Here is a 26,266-nt window from a genome sequence, read left to right as displayed (position 1 = left end):
AGTACACGGAGCTTAGGTTTATCAGATTGTAACCATCACAGCGCTCCCGAGTCATTTCTATTACTTTGTCTGTAACCACTTCTATGCTCTCTTCCCCAACCAACTTGTAAGGTCTCATCCTTCTTAGACACTGAAGCTGTACTGTAAGTTAATATTGCCTTTCTCCTCTCCTTATGTCTTTTGAGCAGTTTACTTTAATGCAATGTCCTTTTGTATAGATACAGGAAGACAATTAATTAATATGCTCCGTAACTTAGGAATTGATTGGCTTTGAATATTATTCACTCCTGGGCATCTGCCTTCTCAACTTAAGCCTCAGTTGCCCTCACTTCCTAGCACCCCAAGGGCAGGGTCCCGACGTGGGACTGGATGGAACCAGGGCAAGCCGGTAAGTTATGTGCTACTCTGGCATCGCAATGGGCCAGGCCAAGGTGCTACGATTCTTAACTATAAGTTAAGAGGTTGATCATAGGCAAATGATGTCATGATCCAATAGTAACGACGAGACTAGGGACCTGCTGCTAGGAATAGGAAAGATATCTGGCCTGAGCACTGCAGTCTGAGATCGAGATGGCCCTAGGAGAGCAATTCTATAAGCTCAAAGTATTTCTTACTGTGTCCATACAGAATGACATTGCATTAAAGTAAACTGCTCAAAAGACATAAGGAGAGGAGAAAGGCAATATTAACTTACAGTACAGCTTCAGTGTCTAAGAAGGATGAGACCTTACAAATTGGTTGGGGAAGAGAGCATAGAAGTGGTTACAGACAAAGTAATAGAAATGACTCGGGAGCACTGTGATGGTTACAATCTGATAAATCTAAGCTCCGTGTACTCCAACAGTCCTAGGAATAGAAGTGGGATCTGCTGCATGTACCTTAACTTCCATGCTATTTCTCAGGCCCCTGGTCTCTTTATTTAATTATTTAGAAGTTTAGAGTTGGGTCTCTGGACTGCCTTTGACAACAGGTCAGGATTCAATGGCAAACATTTGTGTGCAAATATCATTAGTTGCTCTTTTCTCCTACCACAAAGTTCGCTCTGGTTTCTACAACTGTTTGTTTTATGTAGTATCATATATATTTTGGGATGTTGTATAAAATATTTTTTGAAAAACAATGAGCTATAACTAATGATATAGAAGTCAAGGCAGTGACTCATCTGTGCTTTATTTGGTTTTGCTTCCCATAAATAAGGGTGAGCTTAATTAAAATGATCTGTTAAAATTGTTCTTTTCTAGATGTTCCTTCTAGCTTCATTTTGTGAATGTTTCCCTGCCTCAAGGCAGAAATGTAAAGGAAGGTGGGAAGAGAAGGAAATGACTATGGGATTATAATAGCTTCACCATATGAAGCAAGTTTTCTACTACGGAAAATCACAGTCCTCCACAAAAATAACATGGCTTCAATGAATAAGTACTGAGAAAGTACCTTGTAAGAGGCTGTGGTAAAATATGAAATTGGCATTCTGGGCTTGATGCCCTGAAATATCCTAATTGCATGAAGAAAACAAACTTGAACTTTTCCTCTTGTCAAGCAATACCCTTACCACACCTTTCTTAACTTTCTCCTCATCTTTTGTCCTATTCAAACTTAATTAGAAAAAAGTCAAGTCTGGCAGAGATCTGTATACTTTGTCCATAACGACAGTATGAACAAACAGATGAATAGACTAATTGGAAAGTACCCTTCCACCAAGAGTGCCTGTTCGGACAGACATTGGCAGGCAGGGGGTGAGGGGCGGAGGGGAAGTAACTTCTTCACTGTTTTGTGGCACTGCAGCACTGTCATCGATTTGCTCGAGCGGGCACCAGTAACGTCTCCATGGCATATTGAATACACCATGGGGAGGTTACCAGGCTCTTCCGTGCAGAAGGAATACTCTCGGTAGCTTGCCGGGCTCTCCTAGAGGGATGGAGGAATGGAACCCGGGATCGGCCGTGTGCAAGGCAAACGCCCTACCCGCTGTGCTATCGCTCCAGCCACACGGTTTTGTATGGATTCAAAATTGTCGATGGATGCTCCCACAGACAAGGCTGAAACGAGATTAATCTCAGCGTGGGAGCTGGGAGCACAGGTCTAAGTGCTCTTGTTCTTGGTGGGCTCTAGGAAGTAAGCAGGGCACTAGAGTGCCGAGGGGAAATACAGCTACGTGTCTTTTCACGCACCTACCTAGAGTGTAAGGTCAGCAGAGGGGCTTGTGGGAACACAGTTGCAGTCGGTCCCCAGGCTGCATCTATGTAGTCACGAACTTGTGTTTTGGAACCTAGAGAAATTCCGTAGGAAATCACTTTTGGGACAAGGATGTGGCATCTGGGCCCTTTTTGCACTCAGTGAACGCCACTGGTGAGACCGTGAAAGCCGGGCCCTTTGCCCGGGCTCCCCGCGGCTTCCCAGGGTCCAGATTCCACCTGCAGAGCTAGGTCTGGCCCGGGGGAAGGCGGGAGGCAGGGGAGGCCGGGGAGGCCGGGAGGCCTCGGCCAGGCCCGCACCCAGGGCGCATGCGCGGAATGCGCCAGGCCAAGGCCGACCCCGAAGTCCGGCCTTGATGAGGGTGGGGGGGACGCCGGGCTGGGCGGCACCGAGGGGCGTGGAAGACGCGAGGGAAGGAACAGGACTCGGGCCTGGGGGCGGGCCCGGACCCCGTGGGAAGACGTGCGCGCGACCGCCGTGCGTGGAGGGGAGCGACCTGGAAAAACGGGAGCTTTGAGTGCAGGGTGTGGCGTGGCCACTCGGAAGGGCATGAGAAAATCTGGTCGAGTTTGCCGGAGGGGTGAGCTCGCGCGGAAGGCCGAGGAATTCCCGGAGAGGAAAGCAGGGACATGGGTACAAGAAAGAGACTTGAGGTGGGGCCAACGGAGAGGATGCGCGCAGGGCCGGGGCGGGAGGGCTCCGGGCCGCGGGGCGCCGCCACTCGGGAGACGCCGGGGCCGAGGCGGCCGCAGCCCGCGGGCTGAGCGCGTGCGGGGACGGCGAGCGCCGGCTGCGGCTCCGGCTTGGGGGCGCGGCTCGAACGCAGGGGCGTTCCTCGGCTTCTGACAGGAACCTGACAAAGATGGCCGAGCGCGGGCGGCCGGGGGCGGGGCCGGGCGCGCTCTGGGGGCGGGGCCGGGCGCGCTCTGGGGGCGGGGCCGGACTCGTGCGCGTGCGCCTTGCGCCTTGGCGGGGCGGCCCACGCGGCGCCACGGTGCGGGGCCGGCCCCTTTCGGACAGTTGGGCACGGAGTCGGGCCCCGGCCGGGCAGAGGGCAGGCGCGGGCTCCGGCCTGGGGAGCGCGGTGGGGGTTTGGGGGGCGGGAACCGCGACTCTAAGGCTGTGTGGGAATCTTAAGCCACGCGGGCCGAGCGACGGAAAGGAAAAAAAAACCCCAACCCTGCGTTCCGGCGTGAGGGGCGTGGCGAAGGCGTCGGAGGCGTGGCCAAGATGGCTGCTCGCAGAACCCCCCCGTGGTCCCATGGCTAACGCGGGATTGCGCAGCATGCTCGGGAAGCTGTTGGGGTAGGGTCCGGCAGCGATGCGGAGCGTGAGCAGCAGAGAGGCGTCGGCCACCAGGGAAGATAGGCCTCCCCCCTCCCCCGATCACGCGCTGCCACGGGCCAGGGGGATGAGACCGCTAGCAGTTGGCCGGAGTGTGGCCACACTCTCCGCCAGGCTCTTGTGAACAATGGGGAGCAAGGATCAGGTCCTTTCCCTCTGACGGCCACCGGACGGCCGCAGCTTCCCCGGAGGCAGTGCGCTGAAAAGGCAGAGTAGCTGTTGCAGAGATTGACGGCGGTGGGGGGTGGAGGGGGGTGGGCTTCCAGTTCCAGAGACCGAGGTGCCATGCGCGGGCAGCCACGCACTTCTGCGTGGCCCGTTCCCCCTGGTTATGCAAGGGGCTCTGGCCGTAGACCAGCGTGGAGCAACGTGGCTCGACACACTCCCTGCCACTCGGCTCCTACGAGCGTTTTTTTTTCTTTTATCCTTTTCCATCCCACTCGGGGGCTGGAGCGAAGAAACTCCCCAAATAGAAAGGTTGCAGGTGGCGTGATTTAAAAAGTGCTGCTGAAAACGCCTGGTTAGCAGTGGAAGCCTTCCCCTTCCCCGTTGTTGGGATTGAAAAGTATGGAAGGGTGATAGAGAAGCGTACATCTTCGGGGGGGGAGGGGCACCAAAAGTGTAGATCTTTCTCTGGGTAGAAAGAAGAGCGTGTTGCTTCCCACTTTTCCTTTCTTCCTTGGTGGGCAACCTGGCCGTTTCCACTCTGCTCTTTAAAAGCCTTGCCGGACAATGGAGTGAAGCTGTAAATCGGTGGCGAGGGAATCTGCCCCACACCCTCCCCTGGGCGGGGCTTGCAAAGCCCTCAGAATGGTCACTGTTTTCAACCTGCAGATCTTAGGAATAGAGATGAGCCTCTCCTCTTCAAAGACAAGGATTTAAATGTTTTCAAGGTACATCTAGCCCCGCAAGTGGACGAGGGTGGCCTGGAGGCAGAGGGAACCCCTCAGTGGTGTCTGAGAACCTGTTTGGGGCTCTCGAAACTGGGAGTCCATCCTCTCCTTGACCAGGGCTAACTTTCTCAGGCCGTTCCCCTAGTCCTCACCAAGCACTGCATCCCTGAGATGAGCTCCGCCTGGGACAGACAAGGTCCCTGCCGCTGGGCGATCGGAGATGTAGCTGCGTATTCCTGGTCAAGGATTTCCATTCCCTGCCAGAGCAGAGCAAGGGTGTGTTGGGCATGTGTGGGTGCCAGGAGTGAATGGCCTGAAGAGAGGGCTGAAAATAACCAGATACTAATGAAGAAGGGGGGGGGGTCACTGGGGAAAAGGCAGCGACCACCAAGCTGCTGAGGGAACCTGGGGCGGGGGGAGGAGCAGATCCATGTACCTGATGTGCAGGCAGGGGCTTGAAAGTGCCCACGAGAGAAGACTCGCCTCACTTGGATCCTGCCCCCATGCCGTCATGTGTAACGAACATCTTAGTATCCGTAGGTATTCACACAGGTGTTAGTTTCTTATCCTTTTTTTCTTTTTTTCTGTTCTTTTTTTTCTACTTCTAGCTTCTTAAGTTCCTGCAAATTATTGGGGAACTGATCAAGATTTCAAGCTAAAGATGAAGGTGATAAATAGCCTCCGATTCATTCTTCAAATGGATTCATTCATCTCGCCGTGAAGAAGATTCCAGATCCCAGGGTCCTTGCCAGTGAGGCCCTGCAGCCTCTAGAAGTGCATGTATAAAACCCGGATCTGTGCCTGTGAGTACACTGCTGCCCTAGAGCGGGCAAATTGTTTTATAACACCCAAGAGTGCTGAGTGTTTGGCGTTGAGATGTCAGCAGCTTATCAGAAGCAAGGAACTGTGAAAAGAGAAAATTGTTTCTCTATTTGTCTATTAAAGTCGAGGTGGAAAGTCCTTTTCTCCCCCACCATTATTGGGATATAATTGGCCTGATGTCTCGTGTGAGTCTGAGGTGTACGATGTGATCGTTTGACACACGCATACGTCATGAAATGACTACCGTGAATAGGGTGTGAAAGGTCTCTTGAGCAATCGTAATCTGTTAGGGTGACACCACACAACCTGAACAAAAGAGAGGTCCCAGATTTAAATTCTTTGCAGCCTATTGTATATTGTTTCTCGCTAGCAGTGGCCGTTTTTTACTGAGGTTGAGCCGTCGACCTAATTGTGTCTATGCATCCTGATGTTCTGGGAGCTGCATGCTAACTTTCGCAGACAGCAGCTTGGTGCTCGGCTATAGTGAGTTTCCTAGTCACAACTCGAAAAGTTACTGAGAGCTAACCGGCCTGCCGCGTGTGGGCTTGTTCCAGAAACTCAAGGTCTCCCTGAAACTTCTGGCATCTCTGTCCCCTCCAGACGTAGAAGTTCCTGTCCCTTCCAGATGATGCAGGAATTCTGCACTGTGCTCTTTTGACCTGGTGTCCCTATATTGTCAGGACTGTAACAATACACTGTCAGGTCTTGAGTGTATCCCTTCATGTCCCGTGCTGGGCACAGTGGTCCCAGGAGAGAATCATTGAGCCGATAGGAGAAAACTGTATGTCAGTGGAATGTGAGTTTAGGGGACTAAGTATATTATTCATATGAACAAAGAGTTTTCAGTTGTTGACTTCCTATAAGATTATAGTTTTCTCATTCTTTTTCTTCCTTGGGTTTATTATCTCTGGTCCTATATGCATTTAGGAAAAAGGAAGTCATTAGTAATGTTAATCTAGCGAAATCCATTGCCTTGAAACTGCTCTGCTCCATAAATAAACAGTATGTAATGCTTTCTTCAACATTAACAGTATGTGTTCTTGTCAAAATCAACTGGCCAGGGCCAAGGAGATGGCCCAGCAGACCGGAGTGCAGGCTTTGCATGCCGGAGACCTGGATTCAGTCCCCCAGAACGCCATGGTCCACTGAGCACCACCAAGAGCAACTCCTGAGCACTGAACTGGGAATAAGCCCTGAGCATCACTAGGTGTGGTGCCAAAGCCTAAATTAATTAATGAATGAGTTAACTGACCAGGGTCCCTAATTTTTGGCTTCTGGATGTGGATTTGTACCAGCAGGCCTACATCCTACCTGGACTGGTTCATTCTCAATACTTAGCACATGAAGGATTCAATTTGAAAGCACTAGCCATATATTTTCGCAGTTACTAAAATGTTTTGTGAGTACACTGGGTCTTTTCATTTTTTTTACTTGTTTTCATGTACAGAGTAGCGAAGTTGAAGGTCAAAAATTCGGGATGATTTTATCTTTAAGATTGTTTGCTTCTCTCAGTGTTGAATTCCACCAAAAAAAGAAACAAAAGTAGTGACTTAAATAACTAGGACTTCCTTGATTAATTTCCCATTTTGAAGGATACACTCTTTTTTAATCACTCTACTGAAAGAACAACAGAGAAGAGGGACCAGTTTATTTCTCTGTTGCAGTGTTGCACGGCCCATTGGTGCCAGTTTGCAGCCCAGAGAGATTCTGGTTTAGGGCCCCTGACACTGAGCATGGCCTGTTCCAATAGCCTAGTCCCTCTTCTGTTTAGCTGCTAGCGTGTTGCTCATCGTTGGGGCAGCATGATACTCAGTGGAAGCTCCATGTATGTGTGACATAGAATGTCCCGGGATCGTGGAGGATTTGAAAACTGTAATAGGAAAGTCTGCCACACAATGAGAACACAGTCAGAACATCAGCGTCATCAGAGACTTGGTGCCTTCCTCGTGTGTGTCGGTCTGAGCATTTTTTAAAATTTGTGTTTGTTTGGGTCACACCCAGCAGTGCTCAGGGGCCTTCAGGGCCATACCCAGAGAGGCCAGTGGGGCAGGGGGAGGGTTGTTGGGGCTAATGCCTGTGATGCTCAGGAGACCTGTAGTACCTGGCATCGAGGCCAGCTTTGCAAGCACCCTACTTACTTCCTGTCCTACTCCCTGGCCCCAACATGATCTTAAGGAGCATGATCGGTCCCTGGAGTTAAGGCAGCATCCTCTCTCTGAGCAGGGTTGTCACAGCATGCATTTATTCCTTTCCTTTGCATACCACGGTACAAATCAAACAATGGGTCCAGTTTCTGTTGTCTGTTCATTACTTGGAATATTTTTAGGTTAAATAAGCCTGAGGTGTGGATTTTTCTTGAAAGGGAGTTAAAGGTCCTGATGGGTTCACATGAGGAAGTTATCGTATATATCTTAAATACTGTTGTTAACTGTTTTTTTTTTTTGACGGGGAGGCACATCTGGCGGTGCTCAGAGCTTACTACTGGCTCTGTGCTGAGGGACTGCACCTGAGGGGACCTTATGGGGTGATGGGGATCAAACCTGCGGTGGCCACGAGCAAGGCAAGCACTGTACCTGCTGTACTGTCGCTCTGGCCCAGTTAGCTTATGTTCTATCGGAGCTTCATGCCTGGATGATGTAGGCGCTGCTGGCTTATCCTGGAAAGACAAACTAGAAATTCCTGTTCAGTTGTACGGTGTTGAGAATGTTTAGGAGGCCTTGGTATGGTCCCTTCTACTTAGGCAGCAATTATTTTGATTTTGTTGTTGTTTTGGTTTGGGGGCCACACCTGACGGTACTCAGGGCTTCTTCCTTGGCCCTGTGCTCAGGGGTCACTCCTGGCAGTGCTCAGGGAACCACATGTGGTTCTGGGGATCAAACCAAACTGGGATCAGGCACATACAAGGCAAGTACCTTACCAGCTGTACACTCTCTCTGGCCCTTGGCATGCATTCCGGTCTTTAGAAAGATGAGGGAAAAGCAGAAAGAATATCCTACTGACTGCAGTATGGTACTTAAGTAGATTTTCTTGGGGGGTTCTTCCCATCATTTTGTAGGCGTTGACGGAGAGGAGCCCTGAGCTGGGCTGAGAACAGAGTAGTGGCTCCTTATCCGCTAGGAAACGAATATTCCTCCCCGCCTCATCTGGGGTCGCCCGAGGCTCAGCGACCTGGTGATCAGGTCTGAGCAGTGAGGCCCAGGATCCTGACTCCTTTCCGGATCCCTGCCCAAGGCGAGGAGGGCTCTGCTTCCTTTTGACATTGAGAGTAGGGTCCCCGGCAGTGGCTTTGGATGGCGCCGTTCCTCCTTCCTGGTGTCTGTGGGGTCAGCCTGCCTTAGGGTCCTGCCGAGGTTGGAGGGCACCCGTGACAGCAACTGCTGCAGACAGAGCTCTACTGCTCGTGATGCTTAACCCGAGTCCTCCAGACCCCGATTCCTGGAAAGGAGTGTGCAGTTCCCTGACTTTTGAATTGTCTTCCGGATATTCGGGGCAGATCAGTGAGCTGGCTGGCTGGTTTAGGACAGTGCAGACAGTCCCTTCAAGAAGTTCCATTTCGCTGGTTTCCCTCTGAAGGGCAAGAAGTGTCTCCAGTGCACTGGGAGCCTTTGAAGTCTTAATGGGTCCAGATTGCACAGGATAGTGACAATAAAAAGATGACCAGTAGGTCTAGATTTGGTCCCTTAGTTTCAGGAATGTAAGCATAGCAGGTATGATAATTGTTTGTTTTCTGAGCCTGGATATAAGGCGATAAAGGCTTGGGCATAATTAATTTCACTTCCTGGGGTTTTTTTTGTGGGTTTTTTTTGCAGAAAATATCCAACATCATGGGGCTGGGGAGATAGTGCAGATGCCTGGAGCACATGCTTTGCCTGCTAGAGCCCCAGGTTTGATCCCCACTATTGCATGTCCCCTGAGCTCTGCCAGAAGTGATCCCTGAAAACCAAGCCGGGCTAACTCCTGAGCACCATCAGTAGTGGCCCCCCAAACTAGGAGAATAAAGCATCTAGGGGTCAGAGAGATGGTACAAGGGTTAAGGCACTTGCCTTGAACAAAGCTGACCCAGATTTGATTTTTGGAACCATGTATGGTCCCCCGAGCCTGCCAGGAGCGATTCCTGAGAGCAGAAGCAGGAGGAAGCCCTGAGCACCAGTGAGGTGACTCAACCCCGCCCCCAACACATACGCACACAAAAACATGTAAGTGCAAGATGGTACGGCAATTAAAGCTGCATTAATATTGCCATCTTCCTCCATACTTCAATTTGTAATGAGGCCAGGCAGTTTTACAAAGATATTTTTTTTAATTTAAATTTTTTTGAATTGAGTCACCATGAGATACACAGCTACAAAGCCGTTCATGATCAGGTTTCAGTCATACAGTGATCCAACACCCATCCCTCCACCAGTGTCCATTTCCCACCACCAGTGACCCCAGTTTTCTTCCCGCCACCCCCTAGCCTGCCACCATGGCTGGCCCTTCCCTTCCCTTCCCTTCCCTTCCCCCCCTCCCCTTCTTCCTTCCCTTCCTCCTCTCCATCTCTCCCTCTCCCACTTCCCCTTGCCCTCCCCCTCCCCCTCCCTCTCCCACTCCTTCTCTCTCACCCTCTCCCCTCCCCTCCCCTTCCCTCTCCCTCTCCCTCCCACCACTTCTGGGCACTGTGGTCTGCCAGACACTGAGAGTTATCAGTAGAAAGGAGGGCCAGGAGGATTAGTGTGCGGTTGGCAGCCTGCCTCAAGTGCTGGGGGAGAGGGCAGTTGGGCTAGAGAAGGGACCATTCTGACCCAGATAGTTGGAAGTGATCGCCCTGGATAGGAACTGCTGAAAGTAGGCGCTGAAGGTCGGTGCAGAAAGTAGGCGAAACTGCTTGCTTTTAGCCTAGCTGTCTCATTGAAAACCTTCCCCGTGTTTTGTTTTGGTTCGCAGTGCCAGGGATTGAACCCAGGACTCATGCACGCTAGGAGCTACATGCCTGGCCCTTTTCCAGTGTTTTCAAAAGGGGAGTGTCTCCAGGGACAGTTACTGCATTGGGGGGCCCCAGAGGCCGCAGCCTTCTATGAGTAGAGGCCAAGCCAGGGTGATCTTGGCATTTAATTCCCCGGCAGAGGAGGACTTCTTTTTCTCCCAAGGGGGATTCAGAGATCAGGTTAGGTCCGAGAGGCCCCCACGCGCCTGTCCTCAGTGGCTTGCACCTATCCGGAAGGACTCTGGCCTGCCTGGCGGGGACTCTTGTCTCCGAAACCTCAGAACACTGGGGATGGGGCGTCCCCAGCAGGACCTCTGCCACCTGCGGCCCCTAGAGTGGGGCTGTGGGTTTGAAGGTGCCACCCCAGCATATGCCGCTGCAGTCTCCGATCGGGCTTTCTGGGCTTGCTCTTGGCGGGGAACTGCAGCCGTTCTGTTGGGAGGGCTGGGTGGAGATCCCAGAGTCCTGGCATCATTAACAGTGCAGCGTCTAGATCGAGCCCGGAAGTTACTCTCAGAAGCCAGGGAGAGGCAACACAGAAGAGAGAGGGAGAGTTCCTCAGCACAGCGTGGTGTGGGGGAGACGGTTTCCCAGGGGCCTAAACAAGCGTCTCGGCCAAGGAAGACTACTAGGCCACTGCGGGAGACGAGCAGAACATCCCTGCAGCTTGTCACTTGGTCACCTCTGTCCAGGGCCTTTGATGAAGTCACTTCACTTTTTTTCCCTCCTGCATGTTGCAGGGAGCAGGAAGTTAAGGGGAGGCCGGGGCGAATAAAGGAAGTCAGGCCCAGTCTCCCCCTGGGCGAGGCTCTTCTTGCCTTTACATTGCGGAAAAGAACTTCCAGAGAAGACAGGTAGAGAAGTCACAGTGTTTTCTTTAGGAAATCAGAGAGGAGCACTCCCAAGTTAAAGGCGAGTCACGCCGTAAAGAGGGCAGGGGCGTCTTGCGGGTGGGGCTGTCGCAAGGAAGAGGTGGTGCACCCCGGGTTGGGATGTGAGGGATGTCGGGTGCCCTGAGCTTCTTGGGAAAGCTGCTTCTAGAGGGGTCTTTACTCCAAGGGGTCTCAGCTTGGGCCAGGGCGCATAGCTAGGGGATTGTCAAGGAGGAGGACTTCTAATCTAATCTCAAGGGAATCTCTGCTCCCCTCAGCCCTTAGTCTTACCAGGGTGCCATTCCGCGCCATCAGTGACCTCAGCCAGGGTCTGGTATTCAGCCTGACTTGGCAGCCGGGGACCCCTTTGCAGAATGTAACTTGCTAGGACAGAGAGCTCACACAAGAGCATGCACAAGGCCCTGAGTTCAATCCCTCAAACCCAAACCCCCAAACCAAGTAAACAGTAGGCTAGAATTTGTCTCCCCAAACATTGCTTTTTGTCTCACCCTGAAATTTGCTGCCAGGAGAAATGTACCCGACTGCCTACCTCGCTAGGAAAATACATTTTTTTTGTGTTCATCGTGTTTTCAGTTAGGGAGGGACTTGTCCCCGCTGGTGCTCAGTGGCTGTTTACGGCTCTGTGCTCAGGAGTGACCATGGCTGGCCCGAGGAACCAGCCAGGCTCGGCAGTATGCAAGGCCACGCATTAACCCCTCGACTATCTCCCCAGCCACTAAAAGTTCATTCTTAAGGAATGATAAAAATACCATTTGTCACTTTCTGGAATGATCTGGGGGCATGCATCATGGGTGTGGGGGCCACTCCCTAAGGTGGGGGAGCAGCATGCAGTGCCAGGAGGTCAAATCCATCCCCCACGCGCCAGGTACATGCTCTGCCGCCTCTCAACTGCGGGACCACCTCACTCAATGCCGGGGTGGTAGAAACTCGGAAAAATCTGTCTCCTAATAAATTTCTCTGATTTCTTCTCAGTGAATGTTTGATCTGTATACCTATTCTCGATGTCAATAAAAAACATTATTTTTGGCACTTTGGAGGAAAGAAGTGTCATTATTCCGGTGTCAGGGTGGTCCTGAGGAAGAAGTGGGAGTGAAGCTTCTGCCCGGTTTCAGCTCAGATTGCAGCTTTTTATGGTTTTGGCAAAGCAAGTTGCCTTCCAGAGTTGAAATTTACCACAGAAGTGAGGAAGAGCAGGGATTCCTCTCTGGGCAGGCTCAGCATCCTGGCTGATCAGAGACCACATTTTCACATAGGGGTCTGAGGTGGGACGTACCCTAAAGGTGAGCAAATGTAGTCCTTAAGAGAAAATTTGGGGGGCTGGAGCGATAGCACAGCGGGTAGGGCGTTTGCCTTGCACGCGGCTGACCCGGGTTCGACTCTCAGCATCCCATATGGTCCTCTGAGCACCGCCAGGAGTAATTCCTGAGTGCAGAGGCATGAGTAACCCCCGTGCATCGCCGGGTATGACCCAAAAAGCAAAAAAAAAAAAAAAGAAGAAAATTTTGGGAGCGGGGCTAGAGCGATCGTCCAGCAGGTAGGGCATTTGCCTTTGAGGTGGCTGACCCGGGTTCGATTTCCAGCATCCCATTTTGTCCCCTGAGCACCGCCAGAAGTGATTCCTGAGTGCAACGGTCAGGAGTAACCCCTGTGCATCATCTGGTGTGACCCAAAAAAGCAAAACAGACTCACTCTTGACTCTGAGCCCAGGGGTCACTCCTGGCAGGGGCTCAGGGGATCAAACCGGGGATCAGACCCAGGTCCCTCTCTTGTAAAGCAAGTGCCCCACCCACTGTGCTATCACTGTGGCCCTGAGGAAAAAAATCTGTACATTCACAAAATATGCTAAGGAATGACAGGAAAGACTGCAGTTGTGAATTGAATGGGCTCCTCTATGCTCCAGAGGAAAAGTTTCCTTTCCCTTTTGAAAGAAGAAAGCAGTTGGGAGGCGTGGGAGATAGCCGAGAGGATAAGGTGTTTGCCTTGCTTACTGTAGAGCTGGATGCAGTGTCGGCGCTCCAAGCACGCTCACTGAGCAGGGCCCCCCATCACTGCTGAGTGCGTTCCCAAAACAAAACAACTTTGAGAGAAATCACCTTTGTCTAATAAAAATATTTTTCCTCCTATAGTTTTCCCGTGTTCAGAATTCAACTCTAAGTAGCTAGATATGACCATTATATAATTATGGGCCAGTCATTTAGAAGCTATTGTGTGAGTCTCAGTTAAAGGAAAAATACAAAACCATGAGGAACCTTATCCATACACTAGGCAGTTATTGCATTCATAGTGGTGATTTGTATACTAGCACTTTTAATTATATATATGTATATATATACATATATATATATATATATATATATATATTTGGTTTTTGTTGGTTCACACCCAGTGAGGCTCAAGAGTTATTCATGGTTCTGCATTCAGGAATCACTCCTGAAGATGCTCAGGGGACAATATGGGAAGCCAGGGATCAAACCTGGGTCTACCGCATGCAAGGCAAGTGCCTTCCCCACTATACTATCTCTATGGCCCTCTAATTATAATTTTGTAACGGTCACGGTCCTCCCGTTATTCATCGATTTGCTCAAGCGGGCCCAGTAACATCTCCATCATGAGACTTGTTACTGTGTTTGGCATATTGACTACGTCACGGGGAGCTTGCCAGGCTTTGCCTTGCGGGCGAGATACTCTCGGTAGCTTGCCGGGCTCTAATAATATAAAAATTATAAGTATAGTTACTCTCATAATAAAAAGTCGTATAGATGTTTTTAGTTGTCCTGAAATGGAAAATCAGTTTCCTAATATTTTCCCAGAGAAGTCAGGAGATCATCCATGAAAGTAATTTTGGTCCTCAGATGATTTATAAGATAATCCAAAAATCTAGTCAGGAGCAACTAGGTCCACCAGTTCTAGGCAGCGTTTTCAAATGACGGTTACACACAGCCAGCCTGGGTTCAGTTGCCAGAAATACATATGGTTCCACTGAGCACTAGCAGAAGAGACCCCTTAGCCCGGGGCCAGGAAGAAGCCCTCCCACTGCTAGGTATGGCACCAAAGCAAAAAAAATTTCCATGTTGGGAGCTGGAGACAGAGTACAGGAGCTAAGGCACTTGCCTTGCATGTAGCAGCTTTGGCTGTGACCCTAATTCAATACCTGGCACCACTTGGCCCCATAAGCACCACCAGGAGTTGTCCTAATCCACGAATAGTTCCAGTGCACTGCTGATGTTATCGGCTCCCCAAATCATAAGATTTCCATCTCCAGTCTATATAGCCTTTTGTTATTCTTTGGTTTGGGGGGCCACACCCAGTGATGTTCTGGGAATATTCCTATACTACTGCTTGTATGTGTGTGGGGGGGGGGATCACTACTGGCGGTACTCCACGGACCAAGCATCAGGGGACCATGCAGTACTGGAGATCGACCCCAGGGCTTCACACATGTCCAGCATACACTCCCTGCCTCAAGCCATCTCTCCGGCCCCAGTCTGTGTGGTCTTTGGGGGGGAAAAAAGAGTATTAATTCTTAATTAGTGTCATTCAGTGAGAAAACTTGAAAATGTTAATTTGCACAAAGTACAGCTATATATTTTTGAAACTTTTAAACATCATGGGAGGGTACTGGAATCTTTTTTTTAAGAGCATATTAGGGCTGGGGTGATAGCCCAGATGGTTAGGGTGCGTGCTTTTTCAAGTTGAAGGTGCAGGTTCGTGAGGCCTCCCTTTACTTCCAGCACCATTGGAGCGATCTTGAGCACTAAACCAAGAGCCAGTGAGCACTTCAGGGTGTGACCCCCCAAAAGAAAAAACAATGAAGGGGCTGGAGATACAGCTTTATTGACTATAGAGGGCAGACTTTGTTGCCAGAAGTCTGGGTTCTATCCCTGACAGTGCATGGTCCCATGGTCCCACTGCTACACCCAGGAGCACTGAGCCAGGAGTAACTCCTGACCAGTGTCAGGTATGGACCCAAAATTGAAAACATGAAAAAAGTAAAATCTTTCACTATTTCAAAACAACAAAAAAAGGCTTGCTTTAAGTTGAGCCAGATAGAATAGTACAGGGGCTAACACACTTGTCCTCATATAGCCAAACCTGTCCAGTCTCTGGCATATGGTCCACCAGTACTGCCAAGTGGACCATATTACTCCTACCTCTGCTCACCTTTACTGACCTGTGAGCACAGAGGTAGGAGTAAGCCCTGCGGATTGCTAGGTGTGACTCCCCCACCCCTGCCTCCCAATTTTTTTTCTTTCGCATTTCAAAGAAAGACTCCTGGTTTTAGACACGCTGGCTGGTGCTTCAGTAGTACTGAAACAGTATTTAAAGTACTTAAATGTTGGACACACGGTTACTAATTTTTTGTGCCCTTTAATTTTTTTTTTTTTACTTTTAAGATTTCCTTAGCGTAATTGTTTCTTTTTTGTTTGCTTTGTGTCTGCCCGTGTTAAGGGGCACTGGGGTGGGGGAGACAGGCTGGGTGGCCCTGGACGAAGGTGTTGGGCCTCTTGGGGGTGGAGCAGGGTGTATGTGGTGGCGCAGGGTGGGCATCAGTGGGAATTTGACCTTGGCGTTATGGTTATGGTCCTGCTGGACCGTGGGTCGGCGGCACTTTCTGGCCACATCTTTGTTCCTGTGCGCCAGCAGTGCTGGGTGACAGGGCCCAGGGCCCATCCCTTCCAGCCATGTAATTAATGAGTACCACTGCAGAGTCGCAGTGCAGCCCGATGCCCGACTTCTTCCCTCGCAAAAGTTCTAGAACACCGGCCCGCAGTAGAAAATCCCCACCCTGCCCCACCAGCTGGTCAGCTCTCCCAACTCCCACAGGACTTCATCTTTGCCAGCTGAGACACCAAGTCCCAGAAGCTGGACTTGGCGGCGACGTGATTACGGGCGAAGAGCCACATACATAGAAAGGTGGCATATGGCATGCAGGGGTGGCAAGGGCCACTTTGGAATCCTGTGGTTTGACGGGGCCTTTATGGCAATCCTACTGTCACTGTCCTCCTGTTGTTCATCGATTTGCTCGAGCAGGCCCAGTAACGTCTCCATTGTGACAATGGTTACTGTGTTTGGCATATCGAATACGAATCCTACTGTGATTGTTTTTATTTTAAGTTTTTTCAAAATAAGCTTTTCAAATTAAGGTTTTTTTTAAAAAAAAACTTCTTATAACAATAATAAACATATGCAACAATGAAATCTGGAGGTCAGATTCTTTCTTGAGCCCTCGAGGCCAAATTAGTATCAAAAAACAGGTGTTTTTTTTTTTTTAATAGCACCTTGAGTTAGAAATAGATTAGAAACCTGGGTTGGAAACGTTTATAAGATAAAGGACTGTGAGGTGGTTATGAAAGACTGCAAATGTTCAAATGCACAGCCTGTCCAGTTTTACGCACATTCAGATCTACACACACTATTGTACGCACGTATATTCTTTAGCTAACAATAGAAAGAGCAGTTACAAAGACCTCAAGGGGAAAAGTGCTGGACCCAAGCACACAAGAGCAAAAAAATAGGGTCTAACCAGAGGGAAAGACCGGAAAGCGTTCTCTCTACTAACTAGAACAGAATCAGAGGCCCGAAGGATAGTGCAGCAGATAGAACACTTGCCTTGTACACAGCTGAGCCAGGGTTCGATCTCCGGCATCCCATATGGTCTCCAGAGCACTGGCAGGAGTAACCCCCAAGCATCTCTTGAGTGTGGCCCCCAAATCAAAATAAATACAATTTTTAAAAGATAATAATTCAATCAATATGTTGAGATGCTAAGGTTCATCACCCACAGAAGCTAACTTCTTTTTCAGTATCTTTTTTTTTTAAAGACTCGAGAGAAAAGCCCTGTATGAGTTTAATGAAGCAGTTATTTTCCCGCAACAATTAAAATGTGTAGTTATTTGAGGTTTTGACAGTTGGAGGGGCTGGGGGTGTGACTCGACAGTAGAGCGGACAACTTGGATGCATGAGACTCGTGCTGGAGTCCCAGCACTGCAAGAAAAGGAAAATAAAAATCTGAGGCTGCTTGAGGCTGCTTTTCCTAACAGTGTACATAGAAAACAAAATAAACTCTCCCCATTTGGGGGTGCATCATTCTCCCCACTTCAATGTGAGATTTTCTTTTTTTAAATCCTATTTTGAGAGTAATTTGGGAACACCTTGTATGACACACACAGCACAGCGGTAGGGCCTTGCGCACAGCCAGCCCAGCCCACCCGGGTTCGATTCCTCCGCCCCTCTTGGAGAGCCTGGCAAGCTACCGAGAGTATTCAATATGCCGAACACAGTAACAAAAAAAAGTCTCACGATGGAGATGTTACTGGGCCCGCTCGAGCAAATCGATGAACAGCGGGAGGACAGTGACAGTGACACCCACACACACACACACACACACTACTCACGAAATTTGCATGGGTGCCTTTGGGGGTAGTGGGGTGCTGCTTATCCAGGGCCCTGTTTGCTTCAGTTTGGAATGTCCTTGCTCCCCATTCTTGTCTTTCTGCAAGATAAAAATGAAGGGGTCACGGCTGGAGAAACAAGAGAGGGGTGTGTCTGATCCCCAGCGCCACTTCGGGTCCCCTACACACTACCAGGAGTGATCCCTGAATGCACAGAGACAGCAGTAAATCCTGAGCATTGCTGGGTGTGACCCCCAAAAAAACACAATTTTTTTTTTGCTTTTTGGGTGACACCTGGCGACGCACAGGGGTTACTCCTGGCTCTGCACTCAGGAATCACCCCTGGCGGTGCTCAGGGGACCATATGGGATGCTGGGAACCGAACCCTGGTTGGCCTCGAGGAAGGCAAACGCTCTACCCGCTGTGCTATTGCTCCAGCCCCCAAAACACAATTTTTTTTTGCTTTTTGGGTCACACCTGGCGATGCTCAGGGGTTACTCCTGGCTCATGCACTCAGGAATTGCTCCTGGCGGTGCTTGGGGGACCATATGGGATGCTGGGAATCGAACCTGGGTCGGCCATGTTGGCTGCATGCAAGGCAAATGCCCTACCCGCTGTGCTATCGCTCCAGACCCCAAAACACAATTGAAGAAAAAAAGAATTAGGTGGGGGGAGGGTGGATCAAAAATGAACGCTTTGGGTCCTGACCCCATAGTCACACTCTAAACTGTCTTTCACCTTTGTCTATAGCAAGGGCAGGGGCTTCCTATGCATGGCTGGGGGGCTGAAATTTATCAGCAGGATTGGATTCCCCAGCTAGCCCCTGGCCCAGGGATGACCCCTTGCCCCTCCTCAGGACCAGCTCTCTTCTCTTCCCCCAGTTAGAACTGGCTTAATGTTGCTTTTGTGAATCTTGTCCTGCTGAGAGCTGCCATCATTTGGAAAACGGGAAACACTGCACTCATCCGTCCCCTGCTTTTCCTCTAGGTCCCTGTCACCCCGGGGGGAAAAGCCCTCCTGGGTTTGTCTTAGAAGCTGGGCATCATCCTCTTCTCAGTCCGGCTGACTTGAGAGGAAAATGAGCACCCAGGACCTTCCTGCCCCCTAGAATCCTGCTGCTGAGCTTCCAAATAGAAGAGGGGTGCAGAGGAAAACCTGCCCCTCCACACCCACCGCAGTTGCTGGTGAAGGATGGTCCCCTTTTTCCCTTTTTGCTTTTGTCCTGGGAGGGGCGGGCAGGACACTTTGCACCTCCTCCTGCTGCTGGGGAAAAAGTGGAGGAACAGCCAGTTTTCCTGTGTCAAAGAGAAAAGGGATGGGGGTGGTGGAGAAAATTTATTGGTGAAAATTCTTCTCTCAGTACGGCATAAATCACCCCCCTCCCCACACACAGACTCACGCACGCACGCACACAAATAAATGAGCAACTGGAAAAAATTAAATTCTGCAGGTTACCCGGTTGAGAATCCCACAGGAGAGAAAATTCATTTGCCACCCAAAGCTCCAAAGCCCAGAGGCAGAAAATTAACTTAATAATGTAAGGAGCTGGATACCAAACTCCTCTCCTGCCTGGGCTCCACGTGGTCTGGACAATTTCTTTGTCCTTTGCTTGGAAACCAGGAGTTTTTTGCTCTTAGGATAAAAACATTTTAATTAGTCTAAAGCTTCGGGGCAGGCCTGAGTAAAAAGCAGGAGTGAAACTGTTGCCTGTTTATTTTTATAGTTGGACCAAACAAGTTTACCTTCAATAAAGGAGAAATTTACTTTTCAAAAGAGTAAGGGACAAACTGTTTTGGCAAGCTCCTGTTAATTTCAGTTACCAGGCAGATCAAAGGCTACATTTGCATTTTGGAAGGCTGGGGCAGAAAGTACTTTAGGTGTGAGCAAAATACAATTTTTTTTTGTTTTTGTTTTTGGTTCTCACCCGGCGATGCTCAGGGGTTACTCCTGGCTCTGCACTCAGGAATCACTCCTGGAAGTGCTGGAGGACCCGATGGGATGCCAGGGATGGAACCCAGCTCGGCTGCATATAAGGCAAACACCCTATCCACCTGTACTATCACTCCAGCCCCGCAAAATACAGTTGTTGAAATCAGAATTTTTACATTCTGGAGGTGAAGAGGTTTTTAAAGGGCTGAAGTACAGGCTTCGCATGTAGGAGACCTGGGTTAGATCACACGCACGGGTGGTTGTGGTCACCTGACCCCCCCCCACATACATACACACACCAAGAAATAATATTTATAGTCATAAAATGTTAAGGAATGTCAGGCGCCAGAGTCCAGTTGTTTAGGGGCCAGAGAAAGAGTACAGGGCTGAGGTGCTCGCCTTGCACACTGCCGACCATGGTTCAATCCCCACCACCACCAGGAGTGACCTCTGAGCACAGCCAGACCTGACCCTTCCCCCCACCCAAGCCTGTTTAACTGAAGAGAATGGAATTGTAAATTGGGTGTTATTATTTTTTTCATCTGTTCCATGCTAAAAGGAGACATGTTTTTCTTTTCCTTTTGAAAGAAGAAAGAATTTGAGAAGTCACCTTTGCCCATGAACAAGATCTTTTTTTTCCCTAGGGTCTGCATAGTACAGCAGATAGAACGCTTGTCTTGCATGTGAACGACCTGGGTTCCATGCCTGTACCTCATCTGGTTCTGAGAGCCTGCCTGGAATGATCTCTGAGTGTATAAAAACCCTAAGCATCGCAGGTGTGGTCCCCCCCACCCCTGCCAAAAAAGACTGTTTTCTTTCTATGTTATATACATTAATTTTTCGAGTAAGAATTTCTCGGGTAAAAGAAGGAGTTTTGGAAGCTTTGCTCAGGGCTGAACTGATAGTACAGCGGGTAGGGCATTTGCTTTGCAGATGGCGACCTGGGTTCTCTTCCCAGCATCCCATATGGTCCCCCGAGCACCACGTGGAGAAGAATTCCTGAGAGCAGAGTTAGAAGTAACCCCCAAGCATCGCTGGTTGTGACCCAAAAAGAAAAAAATGGTAGGTTTAGTGTAGTCTCACCAAACCAACTTTATTTTAAAAAGAAGCAGCTTTTCTCTGCTATATGAGCCATATCCCCAGTACATATCATTTTTTAAGAAATAGAAAAATAAAGAACCTCCCATTGATCATCGATTTGCTCGAGCGGGCCCAGTAACGTCTCCATTGGAGACTTTGTTGTTACTGTGTCTGGCATATCGAATACTCTCGGTAGCTTGCCGGGCTCTCCGAGAGGGGCGGAGGAATCGAACTCGGGTCGGCCATGTTGGCTGCGTGCAAGGCAGACGCCCTACCCGCTGTGCTAGAGTTTCTTGAAAAGTAGAGGACAAAGAGACACCCCAGCCGGGGAGAAAATTAGTATAGGACTAAGTCCTCAGCCCATAGAATTTTTATTTATTTATTTATTTGCTTTTTGGGTCACACCCAGTGATGCACAGGGGTTATTCCTGGCTCATGCACCCAGGAATTACTCCTGGCAGTGCTGGGGGGGGGGGAACCATATGGGATGCCAGGGATCAAACCGGGGTCGGCTGTGTGCAAGGCAAACGTCGTACCCACTATACTGTCACTCCAGCACCCCCATAGAAATTTTTTTTTTTGCTTTTTGGGTCACACCCAGAAATGCTCAGGGGTTACTCCTGGCTCTGCACTCAGGAATTACTCCTGGCGGTGCTCGGGAGACCATATGGGATGCTGAGAATCGAACCCGCGTGGGCCGTATGCAAGGCAAATGCCCTCCCCACTGTGCTATCACCCCAGCCCCCCCCCCATAGAATTTTTAGGGTTGCTAATCTCTCAGCTTTCCTAAGAAGGAAAATGAATAGAATGACTCTTTCTAAAAGGTGCTCACTTGGGGCGGGTAGCTAATTTCCATATGCCGCAGTGGGCTGCAAGCTCACCCACTGTCTCAAGCTGCGTGTTTGGCACGCGAGGGGCCTGACTTCTGTTTCTAGTACCGTGTGTCCCTCAAGCCATGAGAGCAGACGCCCAAGTAAAAAGCCAGGGGAGCCCCAAGAGCAGCCGGATATGACACCAAAAAAAATTAACGTGTCCATCAGTCCCATGTAGCTGTTTACCTATAGGCATAAATGTATTAAAATAATGGCCACTGGTGGCTAACATTGGCCATGTATTTCATAACCAGTGTTCAAGATTTAATTCTTTCCCCAATTTTGGAGAATGTAAATGAGCCCAGGGAACAGTAGTCTTAAAAGGCTTGTTTTGGCACCGCCTTTCACCAAAAACTGGATAAATGCTTGATAATCTAGACTCGGGATGCCCCTGGACTATCTTTCATTAACATTCTAATACCCTTGAAAAACAATGAGCTGATAGGACCTCAGGAATGCTTCCTGTGCCCCGGCTAACCAGGCTAACCAGTAACCCTGAATCTGCCCCCCTCCCCCAGGAAATGTGGGTGTTAGTCTCTGGGTGATAACTGCCTGTTTGCTGGGATTAACCGAGTCAGCTTCAAAATGCCTTTCTCTTCCCTGATACTCTGAAAAGAATTTAATAATCTGTGATGATCCTCAGCAGAACCAGTCAGAGGTGCCTGGTAGACTGTCCTCATGCTTGTTTAGGCCTGTCAGGGTGGGCTTTACTTAGGTAAGGAGACCGTACATCTGAAAAAGAGTGATGGGACCAGCAAAGCACCGGGGGGGGGGGGGGGGGGGGACAAACTAAGACCAAACTCTAAACCAGGCTCTCAGGTTTAGAGCGGGGCTGGAGAGAATGCAAGCCACACAGATCATTCTGAATTCCCCAAGTGTCACATTAAAAATAGATAAAGAGGGCTGGAGAGAGAGAGGGGCCAAAGGCCTGAGCACAATCTTTGCATGTGGGAGGTCTGGGTTCAAGCCCTGCCTGGTCTCCTAAGCGCTGTTGGCGGTAGCCCCAGAACCAGGCACAAACAGTCCCACAAACGATGGTTGATATAATCGCCGTTCCTTTTGTTTTCCCCACTTAAAAAAAAAGAAACTAAATATGAAGCCTTTCAGCGGCTTCCCCTCAAAGAAACTATTTGAACTTGCATTTTGCTCAAGTTGGAAGAAGAGGCAAGGTGAGAACACGCATGTGAATTTATCTTTTGCAAAATGAGTTCACAGTTTTTTGGTGAGAGAGACATGTGTGGATATTTGACAGCAAGGATGACTTGAAAAGGGGTTTCTTTTGAGGGGGGTCGGCGACACCTAACGGTGTTAGAGGGTGGGTACTCCCTACCCAGTGTGTGAGAGTCGCTCTGGTGGTGCTCAGGGGACCATGTGGTGTTACGGGTGGAATCCAGGCCTCACACCTGCACTCGGCCCTTTGGGCTAGCCATTCGGTCCCCAAAAGGGGCTTTGGTCCTAGGGGGCCCAGAGACTAGGCCATGGGCTGCTCATAGCTCTCTATAGGAATTTCTCTGAGGAGGGGACATTTATCTTAGAAGCATTCCAGAGGTATGTCCAAAGCAGTTCAGTAAATAGTCCCCAAACAAGTGACCACAATGCAGAATGCGGGGTGCTGTTGGCAGGACTGATGCAGAGAGAACGGTGATCACTAATACCAGGTAGAGAGCAGAGAGAAGGTAAGTTCATTTATGAAAACGGGAGTGGCACAGTGTAATTTCAATAAATTAGTATTTTCAGATTAACCTAGGTAACTGCGTCGTGAAGAAGCCCCGGAAAGAGGCCTAGTTTAAGCTCCTGTCTGTCAGGCAGAAACCATCCCTGCTGACATAATTGGCCCAGCTGGCCCTGCTAAAATCATCCGTGTCCCAGCAATTCTGCAGGTTGCTAGCACCATCGCTGTATTCTGCCGCTCAGTTCCTGGAACTAGCAGCGGTATCCCCTATGCACCTCATGTGGAACTCAAAGATACACAATTGGGGCCGGAGAGATAATACAGCGGCTAGGGCGCTTGCCTTGCACGTGGCTTCCATTCCTGCCTGCCCACACCCCCCCCAAGCCCACCAGGACTCATTCCTGAGTGCAGAGCCAGGAGTAACCCCTGAGCATCACCCGCCACAAAAAGATGCACGGCAAAGTAGCACCAAAGGGCTAAAGGCAACATAAATGGAGAACTGATAAACATAACGGAGTTTGCGGGTAGGGGGTTGAAAAGGAGAGGTGTTTTGGGACTTTGGGAGGCACAGGGTACAGTGGTGTGGTGTTGGAATTATGTGCATAAGAAACCATTATTAACAGTATTATAAATCACGGTACCTCAATAATAATAAAGTTTTAAAAACCAAACATTCCTTTTGAAACTCTAACTACACTACCTGAAAAAGATATCCTATGCATCTGCTGCTCAAATTCCTGTAATTAACTGCACTTACTCCCTTCCAAGGATAAGCTTAACTGATTTGATATACTTTTCACTGTCGTCACATTGATTGTTTCAGAACATTTTACAGTCCGCTCAAATTACCCTCTACACCCTTCATTTTCTTTTCTTTCTTTTTGGTTTCGGGGCCACACCCAGAGGTGCGCAGGGCTCTGTGCTGAGGGAGACTCGAGCCAGGGATCGAATTCGGGTCCAGCAGCATGCCAGGCAAAAAAACAACTTACCCACTGCACTGTCGGGCAGGCCCCAGTACCTCTCATTTTTCTTCCTGGGATTGGTTCGATAACATTTCCTGTGTAATTCACCTTTCCCAGATTTTCCCTAAACGTCACCTGCTCACTCCTTCCCCTCCCAGGACTAACCAATCTCTCGAAATCAGAAACTTTCCACCGAAAACAGACAGACTAGAAAATGTTCTCGCCCCCCGCCCCTCCCCCACCCGTCGCCGCTGGACATCCTCGCTCGCTCTCCTCCTCTCTTCCCGCGTGCCCCTCGACGGTGTGCTGTTTCTTTTTTAATAAACTTGCTTTGCTCTTGCCTAAACTGTGTTGCTCTCCTGGTCATTTCTTTGATTCACCCGACGGCCCGGGCCCAAATGGGGGGCGGGGGTGGGGGAAAGAAGGTTCGAGGTCCAAATCCCTTCCCTTAGGACCACAGAGTCGCATTCTCCCCGAGCAGGTGGGCACCTGAGCCAACCCGAATAGAAAAGGGTGTTTTGGTTTGGTTTTGTTTTGTTTCGTTTTTTAAAAATAGCCACGGGTGCTGGGGAGGCGTGGCAGAGGGAGGGGCCGATTCCGGGGTGTGATTCTGCACCCCCGTTCATCGCCTGCAGCCCAGGCAGGTGCCCCTGCACCCCCGCGCTGACCCACCCCCCCCACACACACATCCACACAACATCCACCCTAATCAATAAACTCGGAGCATCTGGCGTCCTCTTCCAGGGCCTCGAGCCCCGAGGGGCTGGGGGCCTCGGAAGACCCGTCGTCGGGGATGCTGGGTAGGGAAACCGAGGCGTGCACGGGAAATCACCAGGCTGTGTGGTTTCGTTTTCTATCTGCTTGAAGGGAAGCCAGACGCCGCCGCCGCGCTGAGGGCTCACGGGCAGCCGGGCGGGCACGTGAACGGCGCACGTGACGCACAGGCCCGGAGGCGCAGAACCCGGGGGACGCCGCAGCCGCCGCCGCCGCCGGGAGACGCCAGTCCGCGTGTGGCCGCCCAGCACGCCACATCGCCGTCCGCTCGGGGCGAGAGAGAGCCCAGCGGAGGACCCGGCCCACCGGCCACCCGGCCCAGCTCCACATGGCCACCTCGATGACGACCACGACACCCCTGCGGGTGGCGGTCGTGTGCTCCAACAACCAGAACCGGAGCATGGAGGCGCACTACATGCTGAGCAAGCGCGGCTTCTGCGTGCGCTCCTTCGGCACCGGCAGCCGCGTGAGGTTGCCCGGGCCCAGCCCCGACAAGCCCAACGTGTACGACTTCAAGGCCACCTACGAGCAGATGTACCTGGATCTCGCGCACCAGGACCGCGACTTCTACACGCAGAACGGCATCCTGCGGATGCTCGAGCGCAACAAGCGCCTCAAGCCGCGGCCCGAGAGGTTCCAGAGCTGCCCCGACGCCTTCGACCTCATCATCACCTGCGAGGAGCGCGTGTACGACCTGGTGGTGCAAGACCTGAGCTCCCGCGAGCAGGAGACGTACCAGCCGGTGCACGTCGTCAATGTCAACATCCGCGACACCCTGAAGCAGGCCACCCTGGGCGCCTTCCTCATCTGCGACCTGTGCCAGTGCATCCAGCGCCTGGAGGATGTGGAGCGAGACATAGACAGTCTCCTGCGCGAGCTCACCAAGAAGACCGGCAAGACCTTCCAGCACACCGTCTGCTTCTACTGATGGGGCCCGGCCGGCCCCCGCCCGCCCGCCCGCCCGCCCGTCCACCTGGCGTTTGGCGTTACCTCCTCGCTTCTTTGCTGTGCTGTTGTGCGCTTGCATGGCTCGGGCTTCTGTCGAGGTTGGGCTTTGGGCCCTGAGAATCTTGGCAGGACTCTGAAACGAATGAGAAGCCGCGTAGGGGCCGTGGAACTGGAGAACTGTTGCAGTTTTTTTTTTTTTTGATACCCCCGGTTTGCCCGAAGACTCGAGTTACTGGGTCTGGGACTGATTTTGTTTTTTGTTTTTCTATTCGGTTACTGGTTTGTTTCAAAGGGGCAGGCCCCCCACCCACCCACCCCAGACGGAGGCCCCTGCACTGAAGGCCGCTCAGATTCGGGGCTTCCTCCGATGGCTCGTGAGAGGTACAAGTTAAGCTGAGCGGTAAAAAAAAAAAAATGTGCCTTGGCCAGATCCTGGCATCATTGAAGACGGTTTGATTCACTGTGTTTGTGTCTTTCGAAATTCTGAGCAGTGTATTTGTGCCTTTCATTTTGCAGACGTGGCGTGCCG

The 26,266-nt window shown here is 50.6% G+C and overlaps 2 protein-coding genes across 2 annotated transcripts in view; both read left to right on the top strand.

The window, feature by feature from the left end:
* Positions 1–2,601: 2,601 nt before the first annotated feature.
* The window catches only part of CA5B (carbonic anhydrase 5B), a 120,595-nt gene continuing 96,930 nt past the window's right edge, over positions 2,602–26,266 (top strand). Inside the window, exons 1-2 of the transcript XR_008794858.1 lie at positions 2,602–2,846; positions 5,039–5,233. The gene's annotated coding sequence lies outside the window, so the exon portion shown is untranslated. The remainder of the gene's footprint in view (positions 2,847–5,038; positions 5,234–26,266) is intronic.
* LOC130039333 (RNA polymerase II subunit A C-terminal domain phosphatase SSU72-like) lies at positions 25,130–25,719 on the top strand. The gene has a single exon (XM_056131208.1). The coding sequence runs from the start codon at positions 25,130–25,132 to the stop codon at positions 25,715–25,717; it is 588 nt and encodes a 195-aa protein (XP_055987183.1). The 3' UTR covers positions 25,718–25,719.

This window comes from Sorex fumeus, unplaced genomic scaffold (assembly GCF_029834395.1).
Source record: "Sorex fumeus unplaced genomic scaffold, SorFum_2.1 ptg000086l, whole genome shotgun sequence".
In the NCBI taxonomy this organism is placed as follows: Eukaryota; Metazoa; Chordata; class Mammalia; order Eulipotyphla; family Soricidae; genus Sorex; species Sorex fumeus.
The sequence above is the reverse complement of the archived record's forward strand: the minus strand, read 5'-3'. Positions and strand labels throughout refer to the sequence as shown.

Excerpts from the sequence above, each read along its gene's own strand:
- LOC130039333 (XM_056131208.1), top strand. The coding sequence starts at position 25,130 with ATGACGACCACGACACCCCTGCGGGTGGCGGTCGTGTGCTCCAACAAC.